We start from the raw sequence: 15899 nt of genomic DNA, 5'->3' as shown, positions 1-15899 counted from the left end.
TTTCTCTTTCTCCTCTTTTGAGACATGTATACCAGGTCACCTGTAGTTGTCCCACACCAATACTCAGTTCATTTGTCCTGTCAGCTCATTTTTCCCTGAGCTTCATTTTGGGTAGTTTCTATTGTGGTGTCTTCAAGTTCACTAACCTGTCTTCTTCAGTGTCTAATCTATCTACAGTGTGGTTTTCATCTCTAGAAGCTTGATTTAGGTCTCTTTTATGTACACAATGTCTGCTGGTGTGCTAATAAACTATCTCTCCAAAATTTAAAAATGCCCAATTGGCAGTGCTTGCCAATTCCATGAGTACACACTTCAGCCCATTCTAAGCTACTGATGATTAATAATTGTGTTTGCAAAATTCCTGATTATTTAACAATTGGCCCTTATAATCTGGTATGAGCAGGTTCTACACTATGCTCAATCTTTCCTTTATTTTTGAACTCTTGGAATATGTCTGTAACAACTATTTTTTGAGAGAAAGGTTCTTGCTATGTTTACCAAGTTGGCTTTGAACCCCTGGGCTCAAGTGATCCTCCTGCCTCGGCTTTCCAAGTAGCTGGGACAGGGGTGCAGCTGCAGGTCCAGCTTGGGATAACAGTTCTAAGGTCTGTCTATCATCTAACTATCATCTGTGTTATTGCTGTGTTATTTTCCTGATTATTTTGCATGCTGGGTGATTCTTACTAGATTTCAGACTTGTACATTTCCCCTTCTTAGGTACTGTATATTTATTCCTATAAATATTCTTGAGCCTAAGAACATAGTTGAGTTACTTGGAAACCATGTGAACACTTGAGACCTGCTTTTAAGTTGTGAGCACCAGAGCAGCCTTTAGTCTAAAACTAAGCCCCCCCACGACGGCGGCATAACCTTCCATGGCCTCTCCCTGACGTCCCAGGAGTTATACTGCGTGGAAGGAAACCTGATGGGAGTTACTCCCTTTCCTCTCCCCAGTGCTGGGCACTCTGCTTACATGCAAGCACTGATGCTGACCCAGTCAAAGATCCTTCAAGACAGCTCTGGGCTCTGTGAACTCAGGCTGCCTTGGCCCCACTGGACTCCCGGCTCCAGCACTGCTCAACTTAGAGAAAGTACCAGGCTCCAACGGGGTTATCCTTCCCCCCACTGACACCCGAAAACTCCTGCCAGGTGATGAACGGAGGCCAGAGCCATCAAGAGTCCATCGGTCTCTCTCCCTTTTTCTCCCCCACCCCAGAGGAATCACTGTCCCGCGTCATCTGATGCCCAATATCTAACAACTATTTTTTCATACATTTTGTCCAGTTTTTTAGTTGCTTCAGGCAGGAAGGTAAATGCTACCTGAGTCACAGGGGTATAAAACTAGAGGGCCCCCACGTCTCTGGTGAGTTAGGGAACTGCAACTGGGGCCAGCCCTGGACTTCTTTTACTTGACAGCAGAAGCCCCAAACTCCAGAAGAACATGTGACCCAGGGTGGCACATTATGCAGCCTAATGCAATGGCCGATGGATAGGGAAAGGATCGCACAACTATACACATTTTAAAAGCAGCTGTTTAATATAATCCATCATATATATTTTTATCATTATATTTAATATTATATTTGATGAAATCCATCAAGACCTAAACTGATCACATTAGGTGACAATTTTTTTTTAAGTGAAAACAAGACCTGATTAACATTCTGATTTTTTTCCTTTGAGGTTTTGAAATGTAATTGAGTAAATGTAGAGAAAAGTCATTTTATATTATTATTATTTCTAAGGATATTATATCTAGTTTAAAAGAAAGGAAATCTCTGCTTTTCGATGTTTGATGTGGATGTAAAAACGCCAGAATATTCCAAAGCTCAGGGTCAATGTCAGGGGCGCTCAGGTGTGACTGTGGATTAATATTTAGCTGGTTGTGTCTCTCTTCCTGCTTCACTATCAGGCCGACAAAAAAGGCAAGCTCGGCCGCCCTCGACTCTCACCACCTGCTGCCAAGTCTGTGACGAAGGCACAAACCCCTGCTTCCTCAGGACTGGAGTCAGCACATGGATGTATCTAGTGAGGAGATCCTTTCATTCTTCTCCCAGATTCAGTGAGATGATGAGGGGCAAGTAGAAGTTTGGCAAATGAGGTTGTATGTTTGATTTGTAGTTGTTTTTAACATTAAAACTCGATAGTAACTACTCTTCAGTGTCTTTATTGTAGAACTAACATATTGGTTCATTGCAAAATTTAGAAAAGGGAAAGAACAAAAATCATCTGAGTCCACAACCCATACACAGCTATTTTAACTTCAAAATCTTTTTTAAGTGTACCAAGAGAAAAAAGAGCACAGGATCAGACTCTTGGAGAAATAAAACTACCTTGTAGTAATTTAGAACATTACCGCCGGGAGTATCTAACCCCCTTCTCTCTGTCCCAGGTACAATGGGAGTAAAAATGTGAGTATCCCACGGGAGGCCGGGAGGTTTCTCCTCCAGGCATAAGGTGATCTGTTTCCTCTAAATACAACCAGTGCTTTGGAGTTAGTTAGGAAAACATTTGTGAGTCAAAACCAGTAACTATAGCCTCTATTTCATGTTTTTACTGCTATGTTAATAAACATGACAATAGGAGGATATTTCAGGGTGAGATCACCTTTCACCTCACTGAGTAAGACTGGAAAAAACACAAGACCCCAAACCCTCTTGGAAATAAGCACTTACTGAAAAAATACATTGAAGTGCCAATCTCAATCTTTACCTCCTCTCTTCAGCTGCCCAACCTCAGTGCTTTCAAAAGGGTACCATTTTTTTTGTTGTTGGTGGTTTTTTTTATTTTTATTTTTATTCGTTTACATGGACACAATATCTTTATTTTATTTATTTTATGTGGTGCTGAGGATGGAACCCAGGGCCTCACATAGGCAAGGCAAGCTCTGTGCCACTGAGCCACCACCCAGCCCACCAGGGAACCAGTTCTAATGAGAGGTAGCAAGGCCTTGGAAAGGGGTCTGTATTTTCTCTCTTTATTGGTAAACAAGCTCACCAATGTGGAATCTTTACCTTGTGGCTTAGAATTCAGTGGCGGAGAACAATAAGGCCAATTTTTGTCACGTTCTAGGAGAGTCACCTTTCCCTCAATTTTATACCGACACTATTTACCTCACTCCTCAGTGACGGGCTTCTCTGCTCCTCCTCCCTCAAGTCCAACAGTGCCCTGCCCTCCAGGACGAGAGCACCAATTCCTGCGCTGCTCAGGGCACCACTTATGCAAGGAAAACATAATCAAAAGAAAATAAAGTACCCTCTTATCTTCAAGTTGAGAAAAAGAAATAAATGTAATAAATGTGACCTACCAAGAGTTTTCAGTGAGCTCACAGAATGAAGGGGATCCGTAATGCTGAGAGTGATGCTCAAGAGTAAGCAAGATTGAAAATCCCATGACTCCGAATTGAATTTCAGAATCACATATCCAATTGTGATGAATGATATAAAAAAGCTAATAAATCCAGTTAACAAAACCTGTGAACCAATTCATAATAAGGCATTAGATTTAATATCCAAAGATGGCATGGCTGCATTTATTTATGTTCTAAGAATCAAATCTTGGTTTTATACACATATTTTTTTCATTTTGTTATTTTTAATTGACACCTAATAACCATACATATTTATGGGATACAAAGTTTACATTGTGTAATGATTAGATCAGGGTAATCAGCATATCCACCACCTCAATTCATCATTGCTTTGTGTTAGGAACACATAAATTCCTCTGTACTCTTCTTTTTTGTAATATATAATACATTCTTGTTAATTAGAGGCATCCTACTGTGCTAGAACTTAATTCTCCCGTCTAACTGTATCTTTGTACCCAGTAACCAACCCTTGTCTCCCCTCCTCTCTACTCTGCAACAGGGACAGGAGACACCCTGAAATGCTTGAGATACAAAAATTTATGCAATTTTCTATTTCTGTAAACACAAGAAACTTATTTTCCAAAATTATCCCTCAGGGGGAAAAAAAGATGTTATTCAGTCCTTTCATTTTCCACTTTGTCTTTTGTTTTATTTTCTGTGAGTCTCGGCAACTCTCCCTTTGATCTCTTTCACTGAATTAGTTGAATTCAGCCATCATATTTTCAACTTTCAAGATCTCTTCCTGGTTCTTTGTTCTTTCTGTGGTATTACTGCCTTATTCCTTATTGTTTCTCCAAGGCTATTAGTTATACATATTTGGAAGTTTTCTGTCCCTTTTTTTTTTTTAATATTTATTTTTTAGTTCTCGGCGGACACAACATCTTTGTTGGTATGTGGTGCTGAGGATCGAACCCGGGCCGCACGCATGCCAGGCGAGCGCGCTACCGCTTGAGCCACATCCCAGCCCCTGTCCCTTATTTTTATCATAAAGAATGCTAATTTGGGGCTGGCTCAGTGGTAGAGTACTCGCCTAGCATGCATAAGCCACTGGGTTTGATCCTTAACACCACATGAAAATGAAATAAAGATATTGTGTTTCACATTAAATCTACTCTGTCTGTGCTCTAAAATGAACCAACCAAGCCTGGACAACAGCACATCTGTTAACATGATTTACCTAATATTTTAAGCCCACTATGGAGATCTATTGCTTGGAAAAAAAAAAAAAGATTACTTTCAAAATATTATTGCTCGTTGGCAATGCACCTGGTCACCGGGTGCTCTAATGGAGAGTGCAGAGACTAATGCTGTTTTCATGCCTCCTGTCACAACACCTGTTCTGTAGCCTATGGGTCCAGGAGCAATTTCCACTCTCAAGTCTAGTTACCTAAGGAATACAGTTCATCAGGCTACAGCTGCCATTGCCACTGACTCCTCAGATGGCTCGGGGTCAAGGAAACGGAAGACCTTCTGGAAAGGACTCCTCGTTCTAGACACTGTTCAGAATGTTTGTGACTCGTGGGAGAAGGTCAAAATGTCAACCACCAGGAATTTGGAAGAAGTTGATTCCAACCCTCATGGATGACTTTGAGGGGCTCAAGACTACAGAAGCAATAGAAAGAGCTAGAAAGCTGGAAACAGAAGTGGAGCTGAAGATGTGACTGAATCACTGCAATCTCGGATGGAAAAGACCTGCCACTCACAGAAAAGCCAAGAAAGTACGTTCTTCAGATGGAATCCCCTCCTAGTAAAGATGGCGAGCCCCGGGATGGCATGGCAAAGATAGAGCAAACTTTTACACGAGCTTAGTTGGGGAAGCCGTGGCTGGGTTTGAGAGACCGACTACAGAAGCAGCTCTGTGGTGGCAAAACAGCTACCAAACACCTAGGCCCCATATAGAGAAATTGTTTGTGAAAGGAGGACGCAGGAAACTCCTTTGTCACATTAAGGACCCAGTCTTCGGCCATCACCACCCTGATGGGTCTGGACATCTTGAATTAATATCAGTTGATTGACTTTTAGCTTTTGGGGGGATTCTGTGTCTTTAAGCCTTAAATTTTTTTTGATAGGTAACAGACAGGAGTAGTGGGGACACAAAGTTAAGGGAATCATTCTATAAAGTGGGCCCACTGCGCTGATCCCCCCACATATCCTTTCTTTTAAAAACAAATATGGGGCTGGGGATGTGGCTCAAGCGGTAGCGCGCTCGCCTGGCATGCGTGCGGCCCGGGTTCGATCCTCAGCACCACATACCAACAAAGATGTTGTGTCCGCCGAGAACTAGAAAATAAATGTTGGAAAATTCTCTCTCTCTCTCTCTCTCTCTCTCTCTCTCTCCTCTCACTCTCTCTTTAAAAAAAAAAAAAAAAAAAAAAAACAAATAAACAACAATTTACTTGCACCCTGCCTGGCTAAAGTCCATTGGATATGTTACATTCCTCAGCAAACAACCTGTTATCCGCAAGAGAAATGTAGGCCTGAAATGCTGTTAAAGAGAACACAAGTTACCCTGAAAGTTTACACACACCAGATCCCAGAACTCCGGGAGATAAGAATGATGTCCCCAGTCATAAAATCTGCAAGAATAGGTTCAATATAGGATGGGTCGGCATGGGCCACAGTGACCTAGAGTTGTCATGCAGAGTGGGGACTGAGTTGTCCAGCTGTGAGTCAAAATCCAAGAGGTGAACCTGAGCAGGACTCTCTAAACTCCCCTGGAACCGCCAATAAAACTGGGGGGTGGGCACACTGTCCTTTTCCTCTCTGAGAGGACTCACTCTCTCTCTTAAGAGTGTCCCCTTTTCCCATACCTTTAATAAACTCATGCCTGCTGCTCTGAGTGACTTGTTTAAAATCTTTCTCTTGTGATCACAAGAATGGGGATGAGAAGGGACTGCGGTGGCTACCTCAGTTCGGCCACTGATGCATGCCCTGGAACAGTGAAAAACCCGGGCAGATCTGCAGGTGGCCTATCCCAGGGAGCCTGCTGGCCTCCCACAGGCTGCATTTGGCTGCCTGCCCCCATAAGAAAGAGGGGAAAGGTGGGAAGAGAAAAAATGAACCTGATCAAAAGGAGGGAGAGAAACAGCCAGAAGCAGTTACAATTTATAGGAGCAGAAGCCAGGTGACAAACAGGAAATGCACACGTGTGGATTGGGGGAGCTTAGTCAGACCACTGGGGGTCGGGGCAGTCTCCACTGTGTTTTCCTGGGCACCCATCAGGTGGAGGGTTGTAGCCCTTCAGTTTCTACTGTCAGCAGGGGTTGCTCTTAAGTTCAGAGGGGTCCCCCAACTCAGTCTGTTCCAAGCTGAGCCAGGTGTGAGACCAGAACCCAGGTCCCGACATTGATGGATGACTTCCGAGCCACAGTTTGCTTGTATACAAAATGGAGATGATATTTACCCAGTGCCTTTTCTTGGTGGTCACTAAGCAAATATTAATCCCTCCCCCCAACTCTCTTTAATTAGTGGTTCTACACAATGAAGAGGGTAAAATAACACAAAAGGCAAAATTCATTAATTCATTAATGAGGAATCTGCTATAAAACAATCATTTTTGATCAACTTGAATAAGCAAGAGTGGACTTCAGTTTGTTTCAAAATGTGATCTTACCTGCCAAAACACATTCTTGACTATATAAAAATCCACATCCAAAGCAGCCACAAATACAATTAAAGGCAAAAAATAAGAATAAAGCGAAAAACTTGGTGTTCTTAGAAGAGGGTAAACAACTGGATACACCTAATACAAGGCAAATGAGAAATTAGTTTGCTGCCATTCTCAGATCTTAGAAATTAGGTCAATTCTACGTCCATTCATGTAGACTTGAGAATATTCCCATTTACAACCAGTGAGAGATTATCTCCAAGGTCAGTCTCAGAGTCCTAGAGTAGTAGAGACAGTAGAGAGACAGATCAGTTGATAGACACATAGGCAAACATACAGTCTTCTATTTACCAGGGAATTTGTAACCATATGAACACTGCCTGTGGAGGGTAGCCAGTTTATAAAATAGTGATGTGCCTACCATCAGTAATACCTGAAATAATTTTAGGTGATTCACAGATAAGCATTTTTTTTATTTGACTACTAGATATTTATTTTAATTGGCTTTAAACAGGAAAAATAATACTGCATAGGTACCTGTGGTTTCACATAAATTTGCTTAAGATTGAAAAATCCTTCAGTTAATCAGTAGAGAAAAATAATACATAATCCTATGATTGGTTATATAATTAGGAAGGCTGCACATAGCATATTGGAAAACACAACAGTGATGGGTGAGCTGTAAATATTCCCTCCTAAAAAGTTTATTTTGGCCTAGTCAATGGATTAACTGTCATTATTTAACCTCTCTGGGTCTCAGTTTCCTTGTATGCCAAATAAGAACAGAGAAACACTTCCATTGAGTTGCCACAAGAATGAATGTATTAATTCAAAACTTAATTAGTTAATAAATTAGTAAGTAATATAATAAACACTCAAAAGATGTTGGCTAGCAAGAGCAGTGGTACTTTAGGATGACCAATAGACTCTTACAAACCTGGACAGGTAAGAAGCATTATCTCCATTGTTTAAAAATAAAGAATGAGCAGAGGCAAATGCTTATCAATCATATTGTAATGCAGTTGAAATCAGGAGTTACTAAATTAATGAATTTTTTTCTCTTGCTTGGCTTTTACATGCCACCTGCCTCCTCATGGAAACAACAACTGCTGAGTGTTATAAGGGGCCTCTGCAGGGGAGACAAGAAGCCAGAGCAAGGCTGGAAGGCCAGAGACAAGGACCCAGGGAAGCCAACCAACCCCCTCCCTTACCAATTATGGGTTTATCTGGACTTTCCCTAATAATACATCCTTGGTTGTGTTTTTCCATTTGCCAAATATTTTAGACTAGGTGAAGTTTTTTGAATAGCTGTTCACATTTTTTTAAGACATTCATGTTTGGGGATGAGATGAAAGTGGACCTTGTATTTGATATTTGTCCTTTAATTTATTCTCTCATTTATTATACATACAGTACCTCAATAAAATGGTAAGCCAGTTGTCCTATTATAAATCCTGATACAGAAAGAATGGTCAAGACAATGACTTCAGAATTCTTGAAAAACATCCTCGAGAATCCTAAAAAAAAAAAAAAAATTGCACCATTTAAACATAAATTTTACAGTTTCAAAATGCTAATTACCCTCATTTGATCATTACACATGTATCAAATTATACCGCACTCCATAAAGTGTCAATTTTTAAAAAATTTGTTAAAGAGTAATTGTGATCACTTTCTGCACTGAGAAAATTCAGAGGGCAGAGGAAAGTAGAGTTTTTACAAACCACCACTCAGGGCTAGGGTGAAGCTCAAAATAGAAAATAATAACAATTTATAGTTTTGAAACAATTTAATGTTCACTCTAGTTACTTATTTTAAACCTCTCTGTGTGTTATATTATTGTGAGTGAATATCTGATGGTCATTACAAATGCTATTATGTGTAAGACACACAGACTGTAGCATCCCTCACAGGTGAACTTGGAAAATACTGAGGCTTTGACAACGCCCCACTTGCCAACCCAGTGACATATTAGGAACACCATATTGGTATCTTACCAATGGATCTGAAGGTGAGAAATAATCATCTTATTAATAATTGCTCATCCTAAGCTACTACAATGTATGTTCTATAATTTTTCCTAAAAGCCAGAAATACTTTTAACTGACTCTAACCATAAAGAAAACTGACATCACCAGAAAGGAACAAAAGGTGCTTGCTTTTCTCTAACTGCATTTTTGAACAGCTGACATTTTTCTTAATTTTTCTTTCTCTGAGGTCTAGAAGCTTTTCTCTAATCGCTGGTGTTGAATTGTGATCAGAGATAAAGCACCTGTGCTATCAAGTGCATTACTGTATCTGCATGAATACCATTTGCCACGCCTGTTCTATTCTTAATCATTGTTTAAGAGCCCTTATTTGTAAAGGCTTTCCTAGTTTCCTCTGGGAAGTGGGGTAGGAGTGAGGAAGAAAAAAAAATCACATCAGGTGCTGTAATAAAATGGGCAGAATTAATGACATCAGCTATGCAAATTGTACCTCTGGGCTTTGCCCAGTTGTCAGGTTTGGTTGGGTCAGGCCTGGCCAGGCAGGCACACGAGGTTCTCTCTCCTCCTTGGTGCCAGACACTCAGACAGTACCTTCATGCTGCATCGTAATTTCTGGTTGGCCTGTCCCCATATGAGAGGGCTCCATGAGGCTAAGGACGGTCTCACTTCCCTGGTGTGAGACAGTGCCTATCGCATGGCCATGCCCAGCCAATGTGACTGACTGAAGGAACGTCAGTAGACGCTACTGAAACCTGAGCAAGGCTAGACGGGCAGCATTCACTCACACGTGAAGAGTCCTGGGCCTCTTCTTTTGATGTGGTTGCGATCACTTTCTGCATCAAGAAAAGTCTCAAAGGACGAAGGAAAGTCGAGTTTCACAAACCACCGCCCAGGGCTAGGGAGAAGCTCCATGGCACAGTGCCCACCTTACATGTGCCAGGCCAGGGGTTCCATCCTCAGTACTACAGGGCAGGCTGGGGCAAGGAAACCTACCTCCCAAAACAAGAGTGCCACATATAAGCATCATGAAACGGTCCTTCGTGGTGAGGAAACCAACTGGCCTCCCGCAGAGTAAGTCAGGTGTGGTGCCTTCTTTCGGTGACCAGAAGGAAGAATTCGACATCTTTGCTTCTCCAGACCTACCTTGGTGGATTCCCGTGTGTTATGACTTTCTCTGCTACAGACTAACCTGCCATAATGTGCAAAAGAGGAACATGAGGCGGGCCAGGTCTCCATTCACCCCTCCTGCTTCTGTCTAAGGTTGTCCCAACTCAGACCCGAGTGCTTCTCTCCTGTCCAGGAACACATCACTATGTCCTGTCTGACCTCTTGCTCCAAGAATATTGGAGCAAGCGCTGGCGTTTCTTCCTCTTACGACTACGTGCATGTGGGAGAGGGGCTGTATTGATTCCTGCACCTTCTGTCGTCACCAGGTGGTAATGTGTTTCTCAAAGGCCTGGGCAGAACACTGGCTCTCACTAAGGACATGCACACAGGTGTGGCACAAGATAGGTTCTCCACAAACATGTGAGCAGCCAGCCCTTTGAGGGGAAGGAGCAAGGTACCTGGTTTTTCATTCTCTGTGGGTGAAACTCCTTTTAGAATTCCATTTTTCTACTCCAACCCCAATACCTCTTTTGTCTCTCTCCACCTCATCCCAATCCAAAATAGCAAATAGGAAGCAAGGTCAGAGCTGAGTGACCGCCAGTCAAGGCTGGGGTGAGGATGGGAGTGAATAAGGTAAAAGCCAAGGCAAAGACCCAGGGTGAAATCTGATCACGCTGCACTGCTGACCTAACCAGAGACGTCCCCCTTCAGAGGTGCACGATGACAGGCACAGGGCTGGCACATGAATAACTGATTTAACCCCCAACCCCCACTGCAGCTGGTGCCCTGAGGCAGGGCTTAGCCGACCCAAATTCACAGGGTGGTGCTGGGAAGGACTTCCGTTGTTCCATTTTTCCTCACGATTAGCTTTCACCTACAAACTCCTAGAAGTTTCTGAGTAGCCCAAATAATACTTGAAGTTTATCTCTGTTCTCTAGTTTGGTACCTGTTTGGTCCTCAGGTCACAGTAATGCCGATGTGTAGCCAGGAGTGAGTCAGAAGTGGACTCAAAATGCTACATCTTCAAGTCACACCACCTGTCCCCCCAGGGGCTCTTCAGGTCTGTGGCCTCCTCAAACCGCAAATGTCAACGATCCTAAATCAAGTTCTTCTCCAAACTACCAAGACCAAAGACCATGCTCTGCCAAGTCCAAGCTGGTTCAGTGCTGAGAGGAGACAGAGGCTCTCAAACTCCCAAAGCCAGCCCGGCACCTGTTAGAGGGGGGACACCACACCAACCGATGGCCAGCAAGACTCATTTCCATGCCCACTTCCCATTGGCTTCTTGCCAACCTGCTCTTGTTCTGATTGGCCGCATGATTGTCCCCACCCCCAATTCAGAAGAAGCCAAATCCTCTCTCTGGTCCCAGGGCAGCATGTGGTTCTTAAGCTCTTGTCTACACCACAACGGTGGTAACTGACCTCCTTGGCTGACCAGATGGCTGAAATGGCCAAGGATGAAGGGTTTTTCTCCTGCCAGCCCTATCCAGTTCAGCCCCGTTTTCAGTCAGCTTTTTCACTGCGGTGACTCAAAGGACCTGACCAGAGCAGTTGTAGAGGAGGAAAGGTTGGTTTCAGAGGTCTCAGTCCCTAGACATCAGGCTCCATTCCTCGGGGCTTGAGGCAGGACAGCATGGAGGAAGAGTGTGCTGGGGAGAAGCAGCTCACATCCTGATCAGGAAGCAGAGAGGAGCCCCTCTCCAGATACCAATAGATACCCCATAGCCACACCCCAATGAACCGCCTCCTGCCTCCACTTCCCACTCAGTTAATCCCACCAGGGACCAATTCCCCGGTTAGGTCACAGCGCGAACCCAATCATCTCTCCTTGGACCTTCTCACCTTGTCTCACAGGTGAGCTTTGGAGGGACCCCTCACATCCAAACCATGACAAGCCCTAACCCTCTTCAACCCTGCCCTGTCTCCTCTCTGACTCATTTTTACTCCAACTTTTCACAACATTGCATAACTCTTGACATATCATATTTCATACATTTGATTCAAGTGGGTTATGAACTCCCATTTTTACCCCGTATACAGATTGCAGAATCACATGGGTTATACATCCACGTTTTTACATACTGCCATACTAGTGACTGTTGTATTCTGCTGCCTTTCCTATCCTCTGCTATCCGCCCTCCCCTCCCCTCTTCTCTCTCTACCCCATCTACTGTAATTCATTTCTCTCCCTTGTTTTTTTTCCCTTTCCCCTCACATCCTCTTATCCATTTTCTTTTATCTCTCCTTCCCATTCAATATTTCACATTTCCTTTTTCCTCCCTCCTATTCCTCATTTGCTTTTGGTCCCTAAATTAAATAAACAATGTCACCCATTCTCTGTGGGAGGACAAATGCACCCCCCAATTCTGTGATCTCTGTTTTTTGCCTCTAATTAACTAAAAACAAATATAGTATAAATGTTTTGTTGTTGTTGTTGGGGTTGGGGTTTTTGTTTGTTTGTTTGTTTGGGTTAGGTTTGGTTTTTTTTGATACCAGGAATTGAACTCAAGGGCCCTTTTTATACTTTATTTCAGAACAGTATCTAAGTTGCTGAGGCTGGCTTTGAAGTGGTGATCCTCCTGCCTCAGGCTGCCCAGCTGCAAGGATTACAGGCAGGGGCCACGCTGCCTGGCTAGTATAAATGTTTTTTAAATTAACATTAATCCTCATTTTATAGGTAACTTTCAAGAAGAGCTGAACTTGGCAACTAGCAAAGTCCACTTTTGTGCCTGTGCCGTGTACCCTCTCCTGGGGGACTGAGGAGAACATCACAGCAGCAAGCTCACAAACTCTGCCCTCAGTCTTCTCTAGCACTTAGGTACTAAGGAAAATGACAAAGCCCCAGTTCCTAGAGACTAAATAGAATTTCAGTTGACAGCTCTGTACCTGTCCCTGAATATAACCACCACGTTGGCATCCACCCAGCAACCCCCCAAATATTCTCTACAACTTTCTATTTTATACAGACTTGCACGGCTGACTTGGGTCTGTTCTTTTAAACCCCTGGACCCCTCCTTGCTGTAAATGCCAGAGGTCATTTTTTTCTTATAATTTACATATGACAGTGGGATGCATTACAATTCATGTTACACATACAGAAAACAACGTGTCATATCTCGGTTATATACAAAGTAGATTCACACCATTCCTGCCTTCATACATGGACTCAGGGTAATGATGTCCATCTCGTTCCACCACCTTTTTTACCCGCAAGAGGTCTTTCCTTTTTTTAATGTCTTATTCGCAGCTGTCTCCTGAGACCTATTCCTTCACGTGCCCATCTGCCTTTCCTTAACTCACCCATCTTCCGAGTTCTCGATGCTGTCCCCCACTCTCACCCCCACCTCATCTCTGCAGGTTGTCACCTTCATCTCTCTCAGCACCGAGACACTCTCCTCGGCTGCACTGCCTCAGGTCATTCTGACTAATGCCCTGTCGGGTTCTCCTCTAGGTCCTGTCCCACCTGGGTCCCCTCAGGCTCCCTCAGTCCACCGAACCCGTGGGTGAGACTCCTGTGATTTCAAGTTTCAGAGCTCAGATTCTCCCAGTCTCCATACCTCGGGAAAACATGGAGGAGATTTAGAGTCAGCCCTGGCTTTCATGTAGTTCTGAGAGACCATCTTCCCAGTTCTCCTGAAAAAGCCCACCTAAAATCTGGGAGGTTCTCTGTGATACCATCTTAGGAATTTCTGAGGTCTCAGCAGATAACCTTATAAACCACCACCCTACCCCGCCCCTCACCCCAGATCTGATATTTTCCCAGAACTCAATTCTTAGTTTGAGAGAATGAGAAGCAACTTTATTTTCAAACCCAATAAGTACGGACCCCTCTCTATTTCTTTTAAAGTTCATTTGAAAGCTGAAATGTTCCTTCTCTTCAACTCCTCTCTCTTCTCTCACATTTTAGAAGCAGCCAGGGGGCACTGGCGTGCTGTCCAGAAAGTCCTTGGCAGGATCAGGGCTCATTACTTCAACAACAGTGTGGTCACTCACTACAATCTCACAACAAGGGCCCTTTTCTCCAGCTCCTAGTACATTTTCCCCTTTTCTATAAACTCCCACAGGCAGCCTCCTGGAGGCCCTGAAGACTTCTGTAAAAGCTCCACTCAAGGCCGGTGGGCTTTCGCTCAGACCCCACTCTGGAAATTTCTGGCTTCTATCTACCATGCAATCCCAAAGCCAGTGTCACATGTTTTAGGTGTTGTTTTGTCAATTTCTCACTTCCAGTTTCCAAAATGTGCATGTTTTATTGCTTACATAAAATAACACAAAACTGAGCCTCTTAAAACAACAACTATCATTTATTTAGCTCACAGATCTGCAATTTGGGCAAGGCTCAGCTGAGAAAGTTGGTCTCTGCTGCATTCAGCATCAGTTCAGTGGCTTGACTGAAGAATCCACTTCCAGGATGACTCTCTTCCATGCCTGGCAAGTTGGGGAAGGTGGCTGGCTGGAGGGGGCTGGGGCCTGAGGCCTCTCCACAGGCTGGTTTCTAAGTGCAAGCATCTTAAGAGAACTAGGCCAAAGCCATGTCACCGCTTATGATCTAGCCTTGGAGAGCACATATACTCACTTTCACTGTGGTCACAGGCCTGCCCAGATTCACCAGGAGAGGATAGATATCCCTTCCTCTCACCATCACAAGGCAAGAACAGCACATGAGAAGGGAGAAGGGCCCGTCTTGGAGAGAGCACGGTCCACCACGTATCAGACTGAACACTGAGGCAACTGCCAGTCCTTCACAACTTGGAGTACCATGAGAACCTAACTAGCAGTCCCACTGCTTCGCTTAGTCTAGAGCAGCAATTCTCAAAGGCTGGACCACACGTCAGTTCTGACTCATGGAAGTTCCATTGTACATGGCAAAATGACAACAAGAACCCTAACATAAAGTTCTAAAATAAAGCTTGATTTATTCAATCTAAAGGGTGATCTCCCCAACTTTTCTGATGTTAAATTTGTTTTATTAAATGAAAGTAGTATAGGTAGTAGTTGTTTTCTTAATGACATCATAGCAATCTCCTCCCCCAATTTTTTTTTTTTTACATTTTTCTGATCAATGAAACACAAAAGTCTAAAGAACCACTATCTAGAATTTATCCTAACAGAATGCCTCTCAAATACTGTGGAGGCTATCTTGAGTTGTTAGTATGTACTCTGAAATAGTAATTACTCTTGAAGTTCAGGAAAAGACATGCAGCTACCCAGGTAACTGTAACTGAAAGCACAAGGGAATCTAACTCGTCCACAAATCTATCTATACTTCAGCACAACAACAGGCAACAAGAAATACCACCTCTCCAAATAGACAAAAGTTATAGATCTATAGAGATGAATAAATGTTCAGATCCCCACATCAAAGGAATCCTGGAAATGAGATCTAGGAATCCCTTGGTGTCACTGGGTTCACATGCCTGAAAGATAGGACACTCCAGAAAAAAGCTTAGAAAACAAGTCGCAGCAGAAACCAGACAAGAGTCACAATGCTGGATGTGTGTGACCCGTACTGTTGGAGGAGGAGGAGTTGAAATGGAGCACAGGCATAAGCAAGGTATGGAGAAAAGGTCTGGAAGTCATTTATAAAGACAAGAAGCTCCGGAGATGAATGAAGAGCTCATGAGTTCTTCTAAGAAAAAGGTCGTGTTAACGGTGATTTCATTCACCTACTGTTTACTAATTTACGATCTTACAGCTCTTTAGGTATAAGGAAGAACACAGTCTGTCGCTTCAAAAAGCTCTGAATTCACTTGCAGAGATAAAAGTGTGAACAATTGAATAGAACACAGACTGAGGCTACCCGCCTCATTAGTTCCTTATAATATTGGGG

General features: G+C 43.2%; 1 protein-coding gene across 1 annotated transcript in view; it reads right to left on the bottom strand.

The window, feature by feature from the left end:
* Slc9c2 (solute carrier family 9 member C2 (putative)) overlaps positions 1-10088 on the bottom strand; it is a 55005-nt gene extending 44917 nt beyond the window's left edge. Inside the window, exons 1-4 of the mRNA XM_077802956.1 lie at positions 9959-10088; positions 8394-8494; positions 6984-7112; positions 3308-3473 (exon numbers count right to left, since the gene is read on the bottom strand). Coding sequence (XP_077659082.1) covers positions 3308-3473; positions 6984-7112; positions 8394-8494; positions 9959-10088 — 526 coding nt within the window. The remainder of the gene's footprint in view (positions 1-3307; positions 3474-6983; positions 7113-8393; positions 8495-9958) is intronic.
* Between the last annotated feature and the right edge of the window lie 5811 nt (positions 10089-15899).

Source organism: Urocitellus parryii, chromosome 9, assembly GCF_045843805.1.
Source record: "Urocitellus parryii isolate mUroPar1 chromosome 9, mUroPar1.hap1, whole genome shotgun sequence".
NCBI lineage: Eukaryota > Metazoa > Chordata > Mammalia > Rodentia > Sciuridae > Urocitellus > Urocitellus parryii.
Note: the sequence above shows the minus strand (reverse complement) of the source record. Positions and strands in the feature narration are given on the sequence as shown.